The 23,020-nt window shown below is 40.7% G+C and overlaps 3 protein-coding genes across 12 annotated transcripts; all 3 read right to left on the bottom strand.

The window, feature by feature from the left end:
* Window positions 1-82: 82 nt before the first annotated feature.
* Window positions 83-8,177, bottom strand: tnnt2b (troponin T type 2b (cardiac)). Of its 9 annotated transcripts, XM_080460677.1 has the most exons (12): window positions 7,690-8,177; window positions 7,469-7,611; window positions 7,259-7,324; window positions 4,321-4,342; window positions 4,153-4,216; window positions 3,945-4,061; window positions 3,755-3,832; window positions 3,288-3,389; window positions 3,101-3,210; window positions 2,925-3,015; window positions 2,055-2,095; window positions 83-496 (listed from the first exon to the last, which is right to left on the bottom strand). In XM_080460677.1, exons 6-12 carry the CDS (start codon window positions 4,041-4,043, stop codon window positions 457-459), a joined length of 561 nt encoding a protein of 186 aa, XP_080316803.1. In that variant the 5' UTR covers window positions 4,044-4,061; window positions 4,153-4,216; window positions 4,321-4,342; window positions 7,259-7,324; window positions 7,469-7,611; window positions 7,690-8,177; the 3' UTR covers window positions 83-456. The 9 variants fall into 9 exon arrangements, with proteins under 9 accessions (XP_080316803.1, XP_080316804.1, XP_080316806.1 ...); XM_080460678.1 differs by having other exon boundaries at window positions 7,469-7,737; XM_080460680.1 differs by lacking the exons at window positions 7,469-7,611; window positions 7,690-8,177 and adding an exon at window positions 6,878-7,180 and having other exon boundaries at window positions 86-496; window positions 7,280-7,303.
* A 3,050-nt stretch (window positions 8,178-11,227) lies between these two features.
* Window positions 11,228-15,023, bottom strand: tnni1b (troponin I type 1b (skeletal, slow)). Of its 2 annotated transcripts, none has more exons than XM_080461054.1 (7): window positions 14,675-15,023; window positions 13,250-13,289; window positions 12,937-12,978; window positions 12,709-12,840; window positions 12,538-12,627; window positions 12,237-12,413; window positions 11,228-11,494 (listed from the first exon to the last, which is right to left on the bottom strand). In XM_080461054.1, the coding sequence occupies exons 3-7, from the start codon at window positions 12,943-12,945 to the stop codon at window positions 11,390-11,392; spliced, it is 513 nt and encodes a 170-aa protein (XP_080317180.1). In that variant the 5' UTR covers window positions 12,946-12,978; window positions 13,250-13,289; window positions 14,675-15,023; the 3' UTR covers window positions 11,228-11,389. The 2 variants fall into 2 exon arrangements, with proteins under 2 accessions (XP_080317180.1, XP_080317181.1); XM_080461055.1 differs by having other exon boundaries at window positions 13,077-13,289; window positions 14,675-15,007.
* Window positions 15,024-17,487: 2,464 nt separating this feature from the next.
* On the bottom strand, window positions 17,488-21,382 carry csrp1b (cysteine and glycine-rich protein 1b). Its single transcript, XM_080461052.1, has 6 exons — window positions 21,274-21,382; window positions 20,107-20,216; window positions 19,529-19,697; window positions 19,079-19,208; window positions 18,896-18,989; window positions 17,488-18,146 (listed from the first exon to the last, which is right to left on the bottom strand). Exons 2-6 carry the CDS (start codon window positions 20,213-20,215, stop codon window positions 18,070-18,072), a joined length of 579 nt encoding a protein of 192 aa, XP_080317178.1. The 5' UTR covers window position 20,216; window positions 21,274-21,382; the 3' UTR covers window positions 17,488-18,069.
* Between the last annotated feature and the right edge of the window lie 1,638 nt (window positions 21,383-23,020).

Genomic DNA, 23,020 nt, shown 5'->3' on the forward strand with positions numbered 1-23,020 from the left:
TGATAATTGTCAAGGAATTCATTAGATAGTGGAACTCGTCTTTGAGATCCCACGAAGCAAAAACAAACCTGCACAAACTTTTCTTGTTGCTTGTAAAATAAATGATTTATTCAATGCAGTCACAAAATCTCGCACCCAAAAAACAAAATGCAACCTTATTTTGAGTTTACAAGGACAGTAATCCAGGCTTGATCAAAAAACATAGCGTCCTTTAAAGTTACACGTGGTCAAACAAACTTATCTCGCACCGTGTCACCTGATCAGTCATCTATATTACTGCGATTTCTCCGCGGAGTAACTTGGCATGCCCACGTGTTCACAGATAACATTTTAAGAGCATTTTCATGATATATATTTGTTCTCGCACGTTCAAGTATTCAGAAAACAATACGCAGTTCGTATTACACTCGATACTTCGTGGATGTCTGACGTTGCCACTTTGTCCCGGAGCTGATTTTACTTCCTCAGGCCGCGCTTCTGCCGTCCCCCCTTTGAGCTGAGGATGAAGTTGAAGATCAGCAGGTTAGTCGCATCAGCCCACTCATGACCGCGCCCAACTGATGATCATCTGCATTGCTCAATGAGTGTGTGTGTGTGTGTGTGTGTGTGTGTGTGTGTGTGTGTGTGTGTGTGTGTGTGTGTGTGTGTGTGTGTGTGTGTGTGTGTGTGTGTGTGCGTGTGTGTGTGTGTGCGTGCGTGCGTGCGTGCGTGCGTGCGCTGTGTGTTGTGAGCCCTGCTGAGCTGCTTTAGTTCTCAAACCTTTCTTATTCAACCGTCTGAACTTAAGAAGCAGTTCATGGTCATGGTGCAGAAGTTTGACCATGAAGTGTTAATTCCCCCTCTGTAAAGAAAGACCTCGTCCTGATATCATTGTTTTACAGTCACATGCACAGCAGTGTCCTATCAGAACACGGAACTTTGGTTAAAAGTTCACCCGTCACATTATCTTAATACTCTTGAAGGTTTTATGAAATTAAATTTTACTTCCGTCATAATTTTGTAGATTAAAAAGCATAAATTAACACGTTCCAATAACTACTTTAGACAATTACAACGGTCCCCGCCGCCGGTTTGGGATCTGCCCCCTCCTCAGGAAGCTGCTGTGGCCCCCAGATACTGGAGCTACTGAAAGCTTTTCATAGCTGTGTTCTTTCACAGGAGGATTTGCTGGCAATTACTTGACTGCTATCTTTATCTACTGTTGCTGCACAGGTGCCTGACCTGTGTCGAAACTGATTGATCAGTTTTAGGAACAACATTGAGATTTTCTGCATATTTCAAGATTATATCCTCACAGAGCGATTTTCTATAAATAAAATATCAGCTGTATTTCAAATATTTTCTTGGTTCAATATTAAATGTATAAAAGAAGTACAAAGATATCTTTCGAAGCGTTGATTGCTGTTACAATATTATATCATTGTAAAAATCCAGCTCCGAATGCTGCAGAGAAACGTCAATGTCACAGCTTTGATCAACAGGAGATCAAATGAGAACATCCACATGATTTGGATGGCAGTGACGACGGCTCACTGTGTTATTGCGAGCGACACGAACACGGACCATATCACATGGCGGGTGAGATCATGAGCTCTCTCAGCTGTCACACCTCCACTGCGGAACATCCCTCCTTCGAGACCGAGGGCTGAGACGCCATGACCTGACCTTTGTTAAAAGGCCTCTGGCCTGTGGGCTTTTTTTTTTTTTTTTTTTTTTTCTCGGTTCTGTTTGGCTGCGAGTGCTGAGGAAACTTTAGCTCTGCTGTTGGCACAAAGTACTGTCAGTGATGCGGCTTCAAACACACAGAGAACGGCTTTGTGAGAAAGGAAAATGGGAAGTCGAAATGAAAAGAGACTGAAACCCGATGAGACAGACGCAGCACTGCTTGCTGACTGTTGATTCTTGCCTTTCCTGACTCACTTTGATTTGTTTTTATGTTTCTATCCATGTTGATGAGAGGTGTTTGGTAACGTGTGGATCATGTCAGAACGATATTATGAGTGACATACATTTGCCCTCCTTCAACAAAAGCAAGTATATCTGAGGACACTTACACTTTCTGATGATCGCTGACCCGGTTTCTCAGCACGGTGACCTGCAAAGAGGAGTTCAAAACTGAAATCATCCTGTCAAACTGTGTTTTATCTTTTGTTTCACTCGGTAAAAGCATTATGCCCAATATCCTGCCACAAAGAGAAAAAAAAAAAAGAAGCTGCACACAAACGTAAACCTACTAAATTGACGCAATCTTTGTAACTATATAGAAATAATAGCAGCTCTGAACTGGGTCTTTTTAAGTCTATTGCTTCATCTAGTGTAAGTCGACAGATATTTCAAAATAATTGGAGAAATACCTCAAAATGAATTTAATGGTTTATTTTAATAAGTTATCCAGGACTATATCCAGAGCTGATCCCATTAACAACATCACATGTTTTATGGATTGTAGGAGGAAACACACAGGGAGAACATGCAAACTGCTCCGGGCGATTCCGATTGTAGACTCCTAAGGGTGAAAGTCAATCAAAATTGGCTCATACAGCTCCCAAACAAGTATAATAAAAAAATAATTAAAAAGCACACACACGATAGAACACGCTAAAGTTTGTACTTTGAGCCTTGTGTCACTCTATTAAAGAAGTCATAAATCAATTGATGAGATTACATCTTATCTTTGGATCGGTTTGTCTGTCTCTGTAGTTTCCGAGTTTGCTTTGTTTGGGCAGTGCAGCCAATCCGATATTTGCTATTAAATCTCTAAGTCATCAACTATGTTTTGATCTTCCGCTTTTTCATACCTGAGAAGAACCTGTGGTTAAAAACTGTCCTCATAAACGTCGTCTTTACTCTGGCCTGCACCCAGGAACCTGTCCCTGTCGGTTCTCCTTATTGTTGGACAACATGACAGTCTCAATATATTTTACCTCGTATTTCTGCTTCGTGTACTTGTACTGAAGTTCAAATTTCTCTGCCTCCAGTTGGCGCATACAGTCCCACAACTCGTTGGCTTTTTCCCTGTATCAATACAGAGAGAAATATTGATTCAACCTTTGTTTTTGACGTGGTGTTGATCTTGCGGTCGTTCATTGTGTGCTTTTACCTGAGTTTGTCCTCTCTCAGGCTATCAATGTCCAGCTCCTTGCGCCGATCACTGAGGATCTTCTTCTTCTTTTCTCTTTCCGTTTGTTTTTTCGTGCCATTTTGTGGCTGCTGCTCAGGAAAAGAGCACTTGAAGCATTACGAACGACACCAGGCTGAGTCAGACGGACGACTAACAACACCAGCACCTTGTATCCAGTGAAACTCAGGTTGGAGAGGATCATCTTCTTCCGCGCGTCATCATCTGCTTTCTTTTTGGCGTCTTCTTCTTCTCGTCTTGCTTTCTCTTCCTGGTGGAGAATTCATATTTTAATCTGGGACATGAAAGCTTTAGTTTACTTCCCAGTATATACATTTTATTGGCAGTTTCTTTTTCATTGAATGATCTTTTTTCTACTCTCGAACACTTTATATACTACAGTTCTCTTTCATTATTCATTTTCATAAAAACTTTCAGTCATTTTTAACTTCGGACACCATTTTAATAATTTTATCTTGTTTTGATAACTGCCCCCCAAAAAACTTGTGTTTTTATTCTACTTGGTCTTCACAGTGTCAGTTACTGTGAAGGAGCTCCAATTATTCCAACACATATGAACGTGCTATCTGAGGATTGATTGATTGATTGATTGATCACATTTGTGTTTGTACTCACAGCCTGTTTGTTTTGGCGCTCTCGTTCCCTCTCTGCTCTGATCTTCATCTGCTCCGATCTGTCCGACCTGCGTTTCTCCTGGTAGAGAAGTGAAACAAGAGGCTTCTGGTTCAAAGTCGAATGGCTCAAAAATGTGACTTTATTTTATTTCTAAAAACCCAGGCAGCGGGAGAGTGAGATGTTATCATACGATCCGATCTGTGAGGCTGAGAAGCTCCTCTTCCTCTTTCTTCCGTGAGTCAAAGTGAGCTTCGATGAGCGTCTGGAGTTCATTCAGGTCCTTTTCCATTCGTTTCCTGTGAATGTCCTGACATTTTTTTTGGTGGGGGGGGGGCACACTGAAATTGTGAGTGCATGATTTTAAATTATAACTTTGATCAGTTCTGAGTTGAACTCACATCAAAGTCAACTTTCTCTCCCTCTGGGATCTTGGGAGCTGCCAAGCCCGGCACAAAACCTTGCCTGAGGAAGATTAAAAAGAAAAAGATAAAAATACTTTGACATATCTTTTTTTTTTTTGGTGAATGGTATTTGGCTTTTTGACACATTTTCAAAACTGTTCTTACTTTTGCTTTGGCTTGGCCTCCTCTGTAAATCCACAACAACAAGAAGAAATGTAAAGGATTTAGTGTTTGTATGAGAGTTTATTTAAGAAAATCTTTCTTCAGACATCGTTTGTACACTTTGTGAGTAAGCTGTCCATACCTCCTTCATTTTCCTCTGCACCATTCACCGACAGACAAGAAAGGCAAAATGAAAAGGTCACTATGGCACAGTTGACTCTTTGATAATAAGCTCTGAGGGATAAAAGGGACTATACAAGAGTCCAGTAAATCACCCCTGGATCCGGAGCTTATTTATTTATTATTTTTCCTCCATTTGACCTGACTTTGTCTTAAAACAATGTTTTTGTTTCCAATGAAACGTTCTCTCTTCTAGCTTTCCTTCAATGATTGACGCCCGGTGACCTTCTGGTCATCTTAAGTTTCAAGGAAGGAACGAGTCAATATGACCTCAGGCACGAAGCATTGGAGGGAGCCAACATGGCTGACTGTCTCCTGTCAGAGGCATCGGAGGGTCGACTGAAACTTCCTGTCAAACCCGATGAAGGGGCTGCTTTTAAAAGATTATTCTAATCTGGGCCATTTTTGACCACAGGGAAAAATACTTCCTTTAGTCTAAAATCTTTTACCATGTTATTGCAGTTGATAAAAGCTCATTGTATGTGAGCCATTTCCAAGTGTCCATAACATTACAGTGTCTTTATATGTCAATACCACTACAGCATCACATTTAGAATTAACAATGTGTAGGATGTTTATTTGACTAACTGAATTGGACATCTGAATGCTATAAAAACACACTATTTTTTATCAATATACCATATTATACACAGCAATGTTGAAACCTCAATTCAAACTCCTTCAGGGTGTATGTGCTCAAACTCAGAATTTCACTACTACAAGGCATTAACCCAACATCAGATAGAGGTTTTGATAATTTTAACATTTCTCCTGCCCTACTAAATACTGTATGCATTTTGAAAACATAAATAATTTACAAAACAACTGATTTACCAGAAAAACTTTCATGAAAAAGTCATTACTTGTATCTTTACATGTGCAGTTATGTTCACTATCATTAGTCTACATGGGTTTAAAGACCTACGGTAAGTTCATTTTGCATGCAGAAATATTAGCATAAGCAGTACTACCTTCCTCCTCCTCCTCCTCCTCCTCAACCTCTCCCACCACTTCTTCCTCCTCCACCACCTCCTCCTCCTCTACTATCTCTTCCACCTCCTCCTCCTCCTCCTCCTCCTCCTCCTCCTCCTCCTCCTCCTCTTCTGTGCAAAGCAAGCATGAAGAGTTAGCAAGCAATCAATATGACATTCTTGTAAAGCATGAAACTCAACATTTCTGTGTGTATTTTTGACAGCGCCTTCAAAATCAGTGAAATCTTTTTTTTGGTGGTTTTATTTGCTGTAAAGAACAATATAAACTACGATAAATCACGACCTGACCTTGTATTTCATTATATGGACATTTAAACTGGGTGCAAATGACATTATGTCAGTTTTCAACGTGTTACCATCACATGTACAGTCGCAGGTCACATCTGTCTCACACTTTAAATCATATGAGCTCACATTACAACTTGGGAGAGTGACACAAGCTGGTTTACATGGCGTAGCAGAAATCCAGTGATTTCATTTTGGGGAATCTCGAAGGTGATGTTTGATTTCGTTCAGTTTTATACATTCAGAGAGATTCCACACAGTAACGTTTACAGGCTTTAAACAGCCCCCAAAGGAAAATTGTCGCCTTTATATTTTTTCTTAATGTGCAAACTTTCAGCTCTTTCATCGTGACCTTGAGCTTTTCCAGTTTCTAATGTAGTGTACCTCTGCGATTTATCCTCACTGAGCCTCTGTGAGGGGAAAAGTGACACTAGACCTTTAGTCTTCGGTCAAAGAGGGAAACTCAACCTCTTTCACCTGCGGAGGAGGTAAGCCAACCTGCAGTGAGCCGGGCCTCTCACAGGCATAAAAAATGAAAGTGGGTATTGTGCTCCCCTTGCTCTCTTCCCAAAGGCCCTCTATAGAGAACATAAGCTGACCTACATTGCTCAGTAACACTGACTGCAGACCACACGAAGTGAGGCGGGCGCTGCTTAGTTGCAGGAGCTCTTACGGTGGCCTGCTTGGTGAGCCCCACAAAGGAGACAGAAATAGAGGTGCGGCCCCTGCATCTCAGTCACATTGCACCATCTGATGCGAAAGGACAGATCCTCTGAGACGATTATAAAAGGTGAACAATCTGCGGTCCCAGAAGGAGAGGGCTGACTGCGGGGACAAAGGTCAGACTGGCAGAAAAGCTGAAGGACAGCAGCTGCCGACGCGGTGCCAAAAATACAGTAAGCTGTGCGGTGAAGCCAGCAGCTTAACAGATGCAGCGTGTTAAGTCAGTCAGAATGTAAAAATGCAAGGCTCTCAAGTGTGTAAAGCAGGTAACAAAGTAGCAGGAAAAAAAACCTAAAAAAACACAACTAGTCTCTGGTGGATTTAGAAAGTTGTGTAACGTGTTTTTGCATTGCTGTCGAAGATATTGTTTGTTCAAGTACATACCAACAATATCTTCCTCTCCTTCACATGACATGCAGAGGTAAAAAGCAGAAGTTAACAATAGCAATGAACTTCATAATCACAATATATATGATGAAGATGATATTTCTAATGTACACGCATGCAGCAAGTTTGCAATGTCCATGCATTACTTTACATTTTCTACAGCGGCTGGATAGTATCTCACATTTACAGCATGCAGCTGCCTGAATCTGCTGCTCAAATTATTCAAACTATAAAGACTTATCTGCTTTTTCTGCTATCTCTAGGTCCAGTGAACAAAAACTGACTTACGCTGTCCTCTGAAAGAAAACAAAACAAAAAAATGCGCTGTCACAATTTGAAAAAATTGGAGTCTGCATGGAGTTTCTTCTATTGACAGAAATGCATGATGTACTCACTCGTCTGTTGCTTCTCCTGTGTCTGACATGTTCAGGCTGCTGCACCTGTACACGTGAGCGTATCACACAGGAGGAGAGTTTTTGACGTTGCATCTAAACCTGCCTGTACTCACGGTGATGAATAACAGCACAAGCCGCTTGATATTCATTTAAATTCAAAATAACACAGAATTCGGCGCACAGACTTACCCAGATATACTGCAATGTGCTCTTCAGATGATTCCAATGGGGAATTGTATACTGTGTCCTTCTCTGTGGGCCATAAGCTTTTAAACCCAGTTGTGGATCACATGGCGGCAAACTGCCCATATCTACAATGGGTGGGCACATACCTGCAAACAGTTGGCAGATAGCATTAACTAGAATGGGAAAACATGCATTCTCAGTGGACTTGCATTGTCTATTTTTACCTTTCAAAACCTCGCCTGAACAGCACGGGATTATTGCCCTCAGAAGGTTTCAGTGTGCCAGGTCTGCCAGACGTGGGGCAGGTTAGAAATAATCCCTGTAACCCTATTCCTGTGGGCATAGCCCAAACACAAAGGCGTCGCCAAAGCGCCTCTTATTTGCAAGAAAATAACTCCCTTTCTTACAGTAACTTATTGTGCGGCTCACTCTACATCCTGTCATCTTAAATGCCGATGATTCCCTAAAATGGCCGTGTTATGCGGGGAGATCACTGAGACGTATTCCCACAGCCAGTTTCCACACGGGAGCCTGAAATAAAACTCACAGCCGCTACCAGCTTGATCTTCTGCCCCTCACCTCCCATTGAATCTCTGCCCTTAGTCCTGACATGCAACAACATGTTATCAACAATTCCCTTTATGACCATGCCAAGCCTTTTGATACTCCCTCTGCTAGTTGTAATGTTGTCTCAGACCCCGCCATCGGGATTATGACTCAACAGACGTTGCAGCCAAAATGCAACTCCGTCCATGTGTTGGGCTGCTTCAGTGGGAGTTTCCCCAAACAGCCAAAAGCTGGCTCTGCTTACCAGAGAGGTGGATGCTCGTTTGAAGGTTTGTGGAGCAAATCCAAAACATCAGGTCGGGCAAGATCGATTCCAGGTCAAGGATCAGCGTGAGCGCCAAGTGGTGGAGATGACGGCAGGGAAAGTTCAAAGTGTGACGTTAAAGAGTGCTGCAGCACTCAGAGAGAGAAGCTGACTTGCTGGCATTACAACTAATTTCACAAGTTTCTTTGATAATATTGATTGACTTGAACCAGTTGATATTTCTCAGATTACTTCACCACTTTTTTAACGTTATGTCTGCTGTTGTTGTGACCTGGCATTATGTTCAGCGTGTTACATGAATAAAGTTTGTATTTTGTGTTGTCTTGATTTGTCCTCCTCTAAAAGGTTGATGTAGAAGCCCTTCCACCGCTGACTCAGGCTCAGTTTGAGCTTTCACTCAATTTCTATCTTGTTCTAATGCAGACGTGTTGTTATTTTTTCCTATAGTATATTACAACTGAACTGAGAAGATTAGCGGTGCAAATGACACTTAATAAATAAAAAACGTGGTCCCCCGGCTAGCTCAGTTGGTAGAGCATGAGACTCACAATCTCAGGGTAGTGGGTTCGTGTCCCACGCCACCTTCCCATGGGCTCACCACCTGCAGGAAGGTTCTTAAATGGTGCGATGTGATCTGGGTGATGGTGCTCAGACTGTCACCCCCGCAACCCGGAAATGGATAAGCGGAAGAAAATGAATGAATGAAAATAAAAAACGTTTGAATCAATAGTGGAGTGAAGGGGTTATGAACATCCTTGGTTCTAAACACATAAAAAAATAACATGTATTTGTGTTCAGATATGGAGATGTTGTACATAAATACATCAATCTCTCATCATCTCGCTCTCTCTCTACTTGTAAATTCATTGACACTCATACATTGTCCCTATAATCTGTGCTTTGTCTGGATGGTTTAGTGTAGATGTCAATAGGTTCAACCTTCTGTAGCTGCAGGCATATATACTATGTTAGTTATTCATGTTGCTTAGCCATTGCTTCGAGCGAACATTTTCCAATTGTAAGGTCAAAATTCTTCTTTCCGATTCATTGGTAATTATTATTTTTTTTTAATATTGTACATCCAGATATAAACATTGCCAGGAACTAAAACATGTTTCAATACACTCAAAGGATTAATTATAGTATGTTCTGTATGTCTTTAGAAACATTCCACCCTCAAAGCACACACGATGTAAAATATTTGCCTTATACAGCCCGAGAGAGACAAAGTGAAGTCAAAGTCAGGTTTATCATTTCCAAAGTAATTAGCGTAAACAGGTTAAACACATCTGTTAAGTTATTCATCAGTCATCCTTTTTGGGAAGTTCGGCCTTTTTACAACATACTAGTAGGTGATTATCTCACTGACAAGTTTGTACAGATTCACATCATATTTAAGGGGAAAAGGAGTCATAAATATTTTGTAAAAATTCATGTGCTGCGTGTGAAGTTTCAGCTATTTGATGAACTGGGTGAAAAAAAAAAAGGACTTTTGAATACCTGGATTTCACATTAATAACACTGTGATGTAAGAGAAGCCGTCAGAAAGATTTATTGACTTCATTTACTTTCGCTGAATAAACTTCAATCTGCTGGTTGCCTTTGTTCAAAATCCTCCCTTCTGAAACATTTTTCCTCTGTCTTAAGCCTTCAGATCCTGAAAACAAACACAGCTTTATCATAAGAAACAACAATGGTTTTCAGTCAGCATTAAATCTACCTTTACTGACAGATGTTTGTACTAATGTGCGAGCTGATACTGCCACCTGGTGGCTGAAATGAAGATATGCAGGAATCCGTCCAGCAGTCACTTTTTAATAAAAAAAATAAAACAATATTTATTGTGCTTCACAAGTGATGAAACAAGCGAACACCAAAGGAAGAAAAATAAATGCATACATTGCACATTATATCTTCATCAATAAATGCACATAGAGTCAGAATAACCACATAAAAGCCCCATAAAACTGTAGTTTGAGTTCATAAAGGTATTTGTTCATCGAGTAGAATGTATATTGTGATTTTGTTAGTTCATAAAGGTGATATATGTGGCTAGATGTAAATACAGTAATGTTTTTTGGGTTTTGAAAGAAACTATTTCAGTACTGTTGTGAGTTTGTATTTTACAGTACACCTATATTGTGTTATATTTATTGTAATGCTGTGCAGAAGAAGTCCTCCGGTGTCTTTATGGCTCCAATTGGGGGCGATGATACTAATACTGATCCTTCGCCATGTATTTCTCATCTTTTGCATTTCTGTCTCCTCCGTCCACTGCCACGTGATCAGTGAACGTTGTCCAGCGATACAGCTGATACAGCACTTAAATCGACACAGGTATGTGACGTCATTGCGCAACAGTAGTGTCAACGTGGAAGCTGCGGCCCCCCGGAGGGTGTAAACAATAACAGACGATTCATACCGGCGTGTTTAAATATTGCGGGCTTGTCGAGTGTGACGTAAATCATTGACCAATCAGCTGAAGGCTGCTGCTTCTTTTCCTCCAGTGTTTCCAACACCTTCAGTAATCTGACCTCCTGTTTTGTTGTTAACGCACCACAGACATACACCCTTCAGCTCAAGGATGACGTCTGGTTGCTTCAAATGTGCCGTTTCTTTATCTGGGCTCATCTTCATCGGACTCCAAACTCCACCTCAATGGAGGTAAGAAAGTCTTGCTTGTGCAAACATAAACACGGTCTTGGGTTGTCCTGATAAATGCACACATATAGATTTGTTGGCTGTTTTGTTTTGAGTTGCTGTTAATTGGAACGTGGATTTGTTATTTCATGTGTTGTCGGTGGCTGTGTTGGTCCTGCTTCTGCATGCTTATTGACGTTGCATCTTAAAAACTTGTGTTTCTGCTCATTTTGCTGGAAGCTGTGTGCAGCACTCGGTACAGCAGAAAAGACTGAAACACACACAGGCCAGAGCTCTTCATACTGTTTATTTCATCCATGACTGCTTGAACTTGGGGAAAGAAGACGCAGAATATACGACATCAATAAATTATCTGTGTGGACCTCAAAAGTTTGAATCGATCCAACTCTTCTTTGGGTTGTCGGTGGTGATATTTGTCTGTTTCCACTTGTTTACTGGTTCGGGCCTTTTGCTGCATCAAACATCTTCTTGCGGCCCTCCATGCCTGACATGGCCTCCACGTTCTTCCTCCAGTCACTCACTTCCACCGTCTTCTCCTGCAACACACACACACACACACACACTATTGTTGACACTTTCATCTGTTGCCTTCCAGTTGTGGGATTAATGAAGTCTTATTTTTAGCTTTTCAAAGTATAGGAACTTGAGCTTCTTCTCACAGCTCTCAGTCTGATGCCTCAATTCCTCATTTGGTAAAAGCAGGGTTTTTTTTCTCATCTTACCCTCATTAGAGAATGTAGTTGTGTATGACTGTTAAGATTCTTTAGCAATAAAAAGCAGAACTCTGTTGTCTTTTTGACCATGATGATATTTGTCATTGTGGTTTGAAATTTGAGATCTTGTGTGGCGCGGCGACGTCGCCACGCCACCAGGAGCCTGCAATCATTTTCCAAAAAGTGTCAGAAATTCAGCAATGGCCGACACACTACACGCTGGGCAGATACGACGGCGCGATCGACACAACAACCAAACAAGCTGATAGATTGTGTTGTTTGTCTAATGTAAAAACAACGTGTGGACACGTGCAGCAGCCGGGGTCTCTATACGTCTCTGGAGGTCACCGACCAATTCAGTGAATGATGATGTTTTGCTGTGAAACGTGTTGTTGTCCTCAAATTGATGAAATCCAGTCGTTCAGTGTGTGAAGTAATGCACTGAGGGACTGGGGAAATACAAAAGCCCGTAAAAGCCTGAACTGCAATATAAAAACCAGCTGTACATTTCGTGTGACTTCTCTGCCACAGCTGCTGTTTGTCCATGTCTCCCGTCATGTCTCACCTTTTCCGTGTCCTCCTTCTTCACGGACTTGAGGTTGGCCCTCAGGTCCAAAGAGACATTGTGTTTGGAGCCGAGCAGGGAGCGCAGGATGGCGTCAGCGGAGACTCTCACTCTCCTCAGGTTGGGCCGTTTGAACTTCCCTCGCAGGTCCAGCACCTTGATGTTCAGGTCTTTGATCTGAGCGGAGAAGACGATGGAGCTCACTCTCCTCACGTTGAATTCACTTCCACTTGTAAGACTACATCGGGTGTTATTGCGACGTTTTGATACCCGGCCTGTGTAAATGTCTCTGTGTCGTTACCTCTCGGGTGTTGTGCGTGACCTTGGCTTCAATGTCGTACCGCTCCTCGTCCACCACGTCGATTTTAGCGTGCAGCTCTTCACATAATGTCTGTTTTGAGGAAATGAGAAAAGTCCATGTGTGGGGGAAAAGGCTGATCTCACTCCCAAGTCTGCCAGTGTTCTGTTTTACCTGCAGCTCTGCGGAGGACATGCTGCTGGTTTGTATGGGAGGAGCTTTTTCCTCCAGGTACTTTGCTTTCTGCTCCTCTTTCTCGACCATCTCCTGCTCCAGCTCCTCTTTGGCCTTGGCCACCATCAAGCTCTGAATCGGGCCAACACAAACCCACTTTGTCTGCCCGGCGATATGCTTTTATGGCCGAGGGTTTTCGTTTTGTAAGACTGACGCGGGGGCACTCACCTTCAGCATGAGCTTGCGCGAAGCGGAGATTTTGGATTTCCTCTGTAAAGAAGCAAAAACGTTACGCATCATCGTGGGACATTTTCTTCCCTGTGCCTGTCGTTTAAATGATTGTAAAGTGGTGTGTTGTTATCACGTACCTCAGGCCTGTGGGGGGAACAGGACACAAATCGTTATCACTCAGTCATCAATAATGAGAATAATAATGAACTTTCTTTTTTTTTTTTAAACTTCTGTTATTGTCTTTAACTTCTGTCTCTTCAAATCTGATGCCCTCATTAGGACATGGAAAACGATGATGGAAACACAACACACTTACGCTTTCTCCGGCATCTTGGCTACTTCTATTCCCCCTGGAAGACAGAAATAAAACCTTTTTGATCCTGAAGTGTCTGGAGCCCCGATCGGTCTTAACTGTGGTTTCCATTTTAGCTCTGCGACACATTCGTTCCACCACAGTCCGCTGTCTAGTGTTACACCTGGGAAATCCAAACTTATTTATAGGGTGTCTGAGGATGGTCTCCCCTGATTGTTCCCATCAACACTTTTGTAGAATTTGTCATTTTATCAGCTACTTAGTTCATTTTTTTTAATGAGTGTGAATTTTTTTCTGTTTATTGCAGAAGGTCATGGTTTATCTGTCATCACAGGGCTGCTGGAGCCGATCGTCCAGCCGCCTCCCAGTGCTGATAATGCAACCCCCCCCCCCCCCCCCCCCCCTCGCCAGAACGCAAAGTGATGGCAGATGGGGCGAGGCACACACGGACCCCTCCTAAACAAGACTGCAAATCCAGATTGATAATATTTTCCATTTGCACCCCGTGTCTCCTGCTGGTTCAAAGTTCAAATCACCAAGAAACAAATATCTAGACAGCAGAGGATATTCAAAAAGTATCCACACATGTTGTATTGTAAATATTTGTCCAGTGGTAGAGATCAGTGGGGTTGTTGTCTTTCTTTTCATTATTCATTCACATGATACTTCTACGTTATATACGTAACCTAACAGCATCAAATCTGAGCATTTTTTGTTTTTCTTTTTGCATGCTTCAAATATTTTATCATTTTGGGGGAATTTTTTCTTTTGATGAATTGATTTTATATCAATTTAGATGAATTGATCTTATTTTAGGTACTTTATTTATATACATTCTCAAAAATGTACTTTAAGCTTGGAATACAGTGAAAAAAGGAACAAAGTGATTCCAGACTTCTTGGGGAAATAGATTAATATAACCTAATGTGTATATTACCTGCCATGATAAAGGAGAAAAACAAGGTTATTATTCTATATTTTTGAGCCAGTTAACTGCTTTTTTCACACCAAATAATTGGTTCACACACACATTTTGCTTTGATATTAATGCTGTAAATAAAATTCATTATAATCAGGTTCACATTTATCAATGTGGTATTATTTACATTTGTTCATCAACCTTTTTAAGTAGTAAACTATGTGTCTTCAGACACAAAATAATGTCTCCATTATGGTGGACAGTCTTTTTTTTTTTTTTTTAATGTCAACCTGTTTAATGTCCAGAGAGCAATAGATTACCGATTGCAATACTCAGTCATGAATCTAACATGCTTGTTCATGTGTGATGTAGATTATTTTTCTCCAAATACCATCCAGATATCCAAGTAAAACCCAGAGCGACATTAACTACAGACTGTGAGGTTCAGATACGAATAAGACATTTTGCAGTTTGCATGTAAAGTAACAAAAGTGAGGCCTTACCTTTGTTCTGCTGTGGATGCAGGCAGAGACAAAGTGATGGAGAGGAGAGCACACTAGAATATTTATCTCCTGCTCGTCTTCGTCCCTCCTCTTTATCACAAGGAGTAGAACACACTCACTCACACACACACACACACACACTGGTCTCAGGATAACCCCGATCGTGTTGACAGATCACCGCTCTCGTGTTGTTTCATTATGATGTGCGTGAACCTTCCTGTGAGCCAGGCCGGGATAAACGACTTCCTCATCCATTTCCGCTGAAACACGCTTCGGTCTCCCGTGAATCTGTTTTTCCTCTCCGTTTCATGCAAACACACCAGGGCTTCGCGTACAGGAAGTTGGACTCTTTCCCCTTCTCACTGAAGCAGCCAACAGTTTTTCCTGTTGGACGATTTCCTGAGTATTCCTGTGGCTACTGAGAGTGATATTGGAGACGTGCCTGGTCCCCCTATGAGACAGCAGGGCCCCCTTGGTCTGATTAGGATAATAGCTGCAGACAATGCTAAGCTGTGGTTTTAAGGCAGGAATGCATTTTCCAGTGTGCATTTGGCTTCGGCCTCACAACTAAACATAGAGACAAATTGCAGGAACATGTGACGCTGCCACTCTTTGATTGTGGATCCCAGCTCATATATGTGTGCGCACTTAGTGTTTGGTGCCTGTGTGTGCAGACTAAAATGTAAACACAGATGCATGTGTGTGTGTGTCTCTGTGGACACGCATGCGAGCGCTCAATTCTCTCATACAAGGACAGTAAGGCTCTGAATTAAGCTGAGAGATTGCCCATGTCTGGCTTGTGTTTCTTAGATTTGTGCAGCAGTGACTCAAATTTAGAAGTCAAGTTGGATGGACACACTCTCTCTCACACACACACACACACGCATGCACACGGTAATGCTAATTGAGCTGATACAGCAGCTTTGATCTCCAGTTAACCTACTTGTAAGCAGACGGACAGACACTACTGTCCACGGATCCTAAAAAATAAGCCCTGCTGGATCAGAAGTGCCACCTGTTGGCAGCGTGTCACCACAATCTTGTTCTGACTCTTGTTCTGTCCACATAGTATCAAAACGGTTCAATTACAATAAGGTTAGCAGCTGGGGAGGACGCTGGTTGGTTGCCAGAGGCAGAAGTGTCCTCAGGCGAGTTACAGGCTTCTCATTGGACGTCTGGAGGTTCTTTGCATGTAGTCTGTAACTGCTGTTCCTCTCATGATTTTGCAGTAGTTCTTAGTGTATGATACCAATTTGTCTCCATTACTCCCACAGCAAAAATAATTCATTGTTTTACCCTCCAATTATTTATTATTAATTTGATAATTCTCCCCTGAAAGATCAGATTTAAAAGGGAAAAAAAAAAAACCCTGCCTGAAAATGGTTTTCCCAGATTTCTCTTGCTGTGCTCATCCCAGATTTAGGGAGCAACTGGCTTAATGACACATACTACTTGTAAGAAGTAATTAGTGACAAATATTTAACTTAAAGTAACCAATCTGAAACATATCCAAAGTATAAAGGTGAAACACTGTAAAAAGGTAAAATGACTAAAAAGCTCTATATGTAAATCTATTATTTAAATTGATATAATTTACTTCATTAGTGCATGATGAATTACTATTATTAAATATTTTGAGCAATCTATAAAGTTAAAGCAAAATGATCACAGCTGAATTTGTTACATTTCAAAGTAAATGTTAGACCACTTTTAGTTTTTCCTGAGCGATACTGTGCCACATCAGCTGCGAGCACTCTGAGTCAGTTTGATGATGGATTCACTCATATCTACAGCCGACATTACGTCGTTTAGATGGCGGAAGATGGTCTATATATAATCTAAATGTTATCAGGTTAAGGACTTCATAGCAGCAAAACTGAATTTGAGAAAAATTATCACTTTAAAAACAAAAAAGAACCAATGTCTATTTTAAGTATTATAAATAAATGCGTCTCAAATACTGCAGATATAAGTTAAGAGCGCTTGGATGTATAGAGATAGATTATTGTCATTGTAACGGGTACAGGTGCGATCCCATCTGTACATAATCTAAATTAAAATCAGTCAAATAAAAACCTACAGTAAAAGTTGTGCATCGAAAAATCAAGCAATAAAAACATACGAGTAAAAATAAAGATATGAAAACACAGATACCCATTACTCATACACACACAATCGTACAATCCATTGCACTAGTATCTTGTAGAACATATTGCACAGTAATTGTTTTTTGTAGTGTTCAGTAAAATGACTGTTGTGGGGTAAAAACTGTTTGAACCTGCTCTTGTTTTTATTAGTCTATAACGTTTTGCCTGGTGGCAGCAGTTCAAACAGGGAGTGTCCCGGGTGTGAGACAATGTTTTTGTGCTTTCTTTGATTCACAACTCGTGCAATTCTTCTAGTGTTCAGTTGGCGTTGCTGTGACGACGTTGTATCCTTCAAACCAGATTGCTATCAAGTTTACTCCGCAAGAGAGCGTTTTTAGAATAAATGCTTCATGAGGCCTGGTGATGCTCTCTGGCGCCCTCTGGTGGCGATCAAGCTTCAGCTGACTCTATAGTTTAGCATTTCCTTCCTGTATTCATTGTGATCCTGAGCTCATGAAACCTCTGGAGCAGATCTCCAGTGTTACGCTTTTGGATCACTTTTGTTGTTGACGTGAGTCACACATATTAAAGATGGTGCCAAAATCAACAATCCCCCCCCCCCCCGACCTCTCACCACCCCTCATGCAGCTGCCTGTCCCTCTGGACACAGCGCCAACTCCCCCGGAGCAGCCAGAGACGGGGCGGTAAACTACGACTCTGTTGTTCACCACAACAGCTGGCAGTTTACTCAGTGGGAGGAATAACAAGGACACACTGAAAAGCACGCCGATTTCATCAGCTGGTAAAATAACACTTTACAGCTGTTATGATTTGCTTCAAGAGGAAAAACTTTAATTTTTTTTTAAGTATTATTGTGTTTAAAAGGAAAGGAGCATTTTTTTTTTTTTTGTGTGTACATTGTGACATGTGAGGCAGTAAAGACAATCTTGTTCTTCAGTGTAACTTAAGCGTTATTTCATTCTGTCTAACGTGATTTTATTTGCTCCTTTCTCACTGACGCGAACACATTCTGATCAAACATTTCCTAATGCCAATGTGTATCCTGTAATATGGCAAACCAATGTATGTACATTTCCAAACCCTAACACAGATGTCAGTGTCTGTAATGTTCCAAAGCCTGATAAAGCAAAGAGACGCAAGGGCTCGGTGCACAAAAAAAGCGGCGGGCTGTTTTGCTTCTGTCATTTCTCGTTGCTTGTAGCCAGGGTGAAAGAGCAGAGTCACATTTGGTGAGAAATTAAGGTTGAAATCTTCAGGGGGCACCGGGTGTTCCTGAAACTGTAGGCTTCACTGGGAATGAGCCAGAGCTCCCGCACCCTGACCGAAGCCGAAGCCCTTGGGACCGAAGTTCTTTGCATAGCAACCTGTGAATGATATCAGAAAGCGAATGGTGAAATGCTGCAATACACTTTGTTTTATATCAACAGAATTTAAGATAATTGTGATCATCATGCCACAGGGAAAATAAATAGTTATATATCATCATCTGTGAATTGTGATTATGTGCTTTGTGATACTTTCCCAGTTTAGTGATGTAGTTGGAAACAAAACTCGCTATCCTGTGAATTATCAGACAAAATGCTATATACATACAGCCAATGATCTAACATCATTCTGAATGCAAAATTAAGTTTTAATAATTCAATTATCTTGGGTAATTACTTTCAATATACACAGCAGGAAATGACAGATGTTTTATTTAAATTTAAATGACAAAAACCAAATCTAGAAGGCCTTTGATGGACTGATACTCTGGTTTAACTCAGCCAATGGGACCAGCAGCAATTGATTATTAGACTGTATATATAGAAAAATAACTGCAGTAGTTATTGTTAAACTCCACATCATGTGATTTTGATAAAGACTTGCTTCATTTACATATTTTAATTTCCCATATGCGAGTTCAGCAAGAGGGATACAATTTATCGTGATCTTAAATCCAGTTTTATGGTTCGAATCCCACTGGCAGATGGCCCAACGGCACACAAACCGTGTGCAGCACCGAAGTAGCTCGCTGCTTCTCGTCTGTGCGTTTATAGGTTCACTTTGGGTCAGGAAGGAAAAATAAAATAAAAAATCTTTCACCAAGGGGATCAATAAGATGCTCACAGACCTTTACAGTAGATTTCCCCGTCTCGGTCCGCGAGGGTCGTGGACTCCAGCCCTTTGCCACACTTGGCACAACGAAAGCAGCTCTTATGCCACGACTGCAGTGAGAGACAATATTTCATTCCAGCATTGAGCAAAAAATTCCATATTTTGTCCTCCGTATAGATCATTTTGCGTTTCATCTTACGTTGCCTCCTCCGATAACCTTCTCGGCTGAATACACGTTTTTCCCACATCGAGGACACACGTCTGAGCCTCCTGCTTTCTGGGAGAACTTTGAGGCGTTGGGGTTGTTGGTAGGACGGTGAGGAGCCTGCCTGTCAAGGAGACAAATAGGCCTTTTTTTAAAAATTCTATAACGACATGAAATCACCACAGAAATGTCGAATCCGTCTGTACATTTCGAGTCCCCAATAAACTCCAAATCCATGTTTTTCTTTGCTTGTTTAACATCTAATGGCCTACAGTGTTTTACCTCATCTAGTTAAACCTGATTAATAAACCGTATGTAGACGTTTGTATGCCCTCTTGTTTTGTGTCTGCTTATTGTATGTCCGTCAACCGGTCCAGAGTGCACCTTTGCCCCCCGCCTAGAATCAACCTGGATCGGTAAAGAACAGGTGGAAGTGATGCTCACTCTACAGGTTTGATTCCGAGTCCCTCTCCTGTGTCCATGCTCAGCGTGCCGGCTCCTCCTCCGAAGCCGTAGCCTTTTGGCCCGTATTTCTTGCCGTAGCATGACTTGCAGTAGATCTCATTCACGTGGACGGCGACTGTGGTGCTGTCCAGGTTCTTCTTGCAGACCACTTGAGGGAGAAAAGTGCAAGTCACAGTTATTTTTCTCTGAGGAACAACAACAACAACAAAAATTTGCTTTCACAAACAGTCTATGCTACTTTAAAAAAAAGAAAAAAAAAAGTTTAATTGTTATGACGATTACTCAATAACCGGCACAGCGTCCTGTGCTGACTCACATCAACACCCGTGTGCTGGAGGAGGAGGAGAGAACGTCTACCTTCCTTTTCCATATAAGGAAGGCCTTTTATCACATGTTTCCCCGAGATCCAAATAAGGACCGAGCTGTCACAGTGAAAAACCCCTGCGGATGCTCACTCCCCGGCGCGCTCGCGCCGAATACTCGACATTCCTGCTCATGACTTTTAACGGCTTCAGCAAACAAACCAGAGCGGGTCACCTGCAAATGTGGACACTTACTGCAGAGGAAACAGGATTTGTGCCAGCTCTTCCCCTCGCACTGCACTTCCTCGGCAAAGTAGACATTCTTCTGGCAGCAGCCGCACTTTTTCCCTCCTCCGAAAGACATCCTGCGAACACACACGGAAGAGCCAACTTGTGTACATTTTCCTCATTGGCTGTGTTTATACCTGCAAAAGGAGACGCACCAGTTTGCACTGTTGTGTGTTAAATATCTCGTCAAACATCAAATTATATCACACCTAAAAAAAAAAAAAAAACTCCAGCAGACTGTTTAAATAGCCATAACCACGTAATGTTTGAGGTCCGTCACCACGGGGGGGGGGGGGGGGGGGGGGGGGGGTCGTCATATAAAGAATGGCTGTAATCTTCCGGATTGCTGAAGACAAACAGGAAATTCTTCTCATTTTATTTTGCAATCACACGTTATCAACGCTGTCCTCAGAAGACCCGAACAGGCTCCCGAGCGGAGCTGACAAGTTTCCCTAATATGGTTAAACAAATCATCTTAATGATGAGTTACACTGCCTTCACTTTAAATCTGAAGTCTGGGTTCAAGAGTTTGAACGTGTTTTCGATTTTTAGCAAATTCCAGTCAAATCCTATGGAAGATCTTGAGAAAGCATTACATGATTTATTCAGCTTTATATCAGACCTCATAACTATATGTTAACAAGAAATAACGTCTTTTTTGTTTTTAATAACTTTTTAAATAAGCCATTTTTATCATGTCTCTCCATTCTATGCTTGTTGATTTTATAAGATGATGATGTAAAGTGTCTGAGTGTCTTGAAAAGTACTATACAAATGCATTATTATTAATAAATTCCATAGAATATTTCATCAGTTTTTTTATGATAAACTTCCTCTGTCTTTTAAAATCACAGTCAACTCATGGATATTAGCTACATTATATTAAAGAACATTATTCTTTTGTATCTGTACATTTATATGGGGGGAAATATCCTTTTGTACATACTTAATATACTATATTGTGTCTGTACACGTTTTTTCATTTATCTGTTTTCATTCACAACCATGACTTTTCAAATTCAGTTATTTCTTCCCTAACCTTTTAACAGATGTGGACATGAATTCAACATGTTGTGTACCAAAAAAAAAAAAATCTATTGGTGTGTGTTGAGTTGGGAAAGTTATTTGACTTACCTGCATCAGAATTAAATGCTGCCTGGTGAATCCAAGAGGCGTCTGCGTGGAGGAGAGACACTTTTCTAAGAAGAAGCTGATGGAGGCTGAGAGGACAGCAGGCTGGACTGAGGGAGGAGTCAGGACACAGGACGGGGGAAAGATGTAGGGAGGATGAGGAGGAAAAAGAAAGGGAAGACAATAAAAGAAATCACAGCCTTTTTGAATCTAGTGTGTCCTTATAAGACAAATCCACGAAGATTCCGACAGTCTTATTGTGTTTATAAGGAAAGTCAAATGTTGAAAGCAACTCATGAATGGTAACTTTACCTAAAGGAGATTCAGGTTAAATGTGCACAATATCACCCCCTCATGGTAGGAAGAGGTAATTGTCTTCATTCCATCACAGGACAAACACAGAGAGACACACACTCAAATCCACACTAGTTAACCTGGCATGCATGCTTTTGCACCGTGGAAGAAAAGCCACGACTCAAACTGTGGATATTCTTGATTTAAGGCAACAGTTTCAGACCCTCAGTGCTATTCCATCTTGACTTCCTTTAATTTTTCTGCGGTCGGATGACTGATTTCACAAGTCAATCACATTTCTCTGTTTACCATGAAATATATTTTTTTCTTTTTCTGGTACATTTGTGCTGCTGCTTCTTTTCACCCTGGAAGATAATGGAGGACATTTTTATATTTTTTTTAATTTATAGGTAAATAGAATTACTGAAATTGTTTCTGCTTACCCATCATAACTACAGATGATATTTTCCACATGATGCTTAATGTCCTTAAGAAATTGCTCTCTGCCTGTATTTGTTGAATGTTTGTCTTCAATAGTTGTAAATCTGTCCACTAACTCCTCTGATTTAATAGATGTCATGTCTTATGAAAGAAATTCTCTCAGGTCTTTGATATATTATATTACTTGACAAAACTAGTGGATTTATTAAAAATAAATGCACATTTGACAAAATAAATAAATAAATCACAAACTCCAATGAGATGTTTTGTGCGATTTAATGTATAAGCATATCCATGAACCAGTTGATAAAACTTTATTTGTAGCACCACAGTTTTAATAGTTTCTTTCAGGAGGGGTATTTAGGTGTGTTTGATAATTTAGGTGTTGCTGAAAGAAAACAAATTTCATGACTCAAAATCAGCATGAAATGCATTTCTTGAAAACATGCACTCATATTTTATAACTTTTTATTGTGACGCTTTCTTTTGATTATGTAGGAGATGATAAGGGAACACAGGATCACAAATTAGATCTGTGAATCAATGACAAAGAAGTAAAAAAAAAAAAAAAAAGAAGGGCTACACATATAAAATAAGATAAATCTAGAAAGCAAAAAGTGCAGTATATTTTATAAAAAATTATCTTTTAAATGAAATATCACATGAACATTATTATAATTAACATAAAAAACATACATATAGGAATATACGTTCATTAAAAATGTAGTTGTATTTGCACAGCAAAGGACAATTTAGGCAGGGTCTTATGATTTTATATGACTGATTCATGCGTTGTGTGCAGAATGATCACATGAAATTTCACACCACTTCATAGGAAGAGGGGAACGAAAGGCACAGATCAAGAAATAACTGAATATAAAAAACTTATTTCCTCTTTTTTTTTTTTTGTCCCATTTTGAAAGCCTTTTAGTTTTTTCCGCCATTGTATATTTGCAGTATCTCTTTTTTAAATCTGTCGTTTATTTGCGTGTATCCCACAGTATTTGAAAAGAAC

Source organism: Lipophrys pholis, assembly GCF_963383615.2.
Source record: "Lipophrys pholis genome assembly, chromosome: 4".
Lineage (NCBI taxonomy): Eukaryota > Metazoa > Chordata > Actinopteri > Blenniiformes > Blenniidae > Lipophrys > Lipophrys pholis.

Bases quoted from the DNA above. Each gene is read 5' to 3' on its own strand.
- tnnt2b (XM_080460677.1), bottom strand. From the start codon at position 4,043: ATGGAAAAGGACCTGAATGAACTCCAGACGCTCATCGAAGCTCACTTT. The intron at 3,016-3,100 runs GTAAAAGCACAC...GTATTGATACAG, and splicing joins CTGAGAGAGGACAAACTCAG to GGAAAAAGCCAACGAGTTGT. The intron at 497-2,054 runs GTAAGTGTCCTC...CTTCATCCTCAG, and splicing joins GTCAGCGATCATCAGAAAGT to CTCAAAGGGGGGACGGCAGA.
- csrp1b (XM_080461052.1), bottom strand. From the start codon at position 20,215: ATGTCTTTCGGAGGAGGGAAAAAGTGCGGCTGCTGCCAGAAGAATGTC. The intron at 19,209-19,528 runs GTGAGCATCACT...TCTCCTTGACAG, and splicing joins CTCGGAATCAAACCTGTAGA to GCAGGCTCCTCACCGTCCTA. The intron at 18,990-19,078 runs GTAAGATGAAAC...CTCTCACTGCAG, and splicing joins AGGTTATCGGAGGAGGCAAC to TCGTGGCATAAGAGCTGCTT.
- tnni1b (XM_080461054.1), bottom strand. The intron at 12,414-12,537 runs GTAACGACACAG...TTCTCCGCTCAG, and splicing joins TCACGCACAACACCCGAGAG to ATCAAAGACCTGAACATCAA. The intron at 11,495-12,236 runs GTGAGACATGAC...TGTGTGTTGCAG, and splicing joins AGAAGGAGGACACGGAAAAG to GAGAAGACGGTGGAAGTGAG.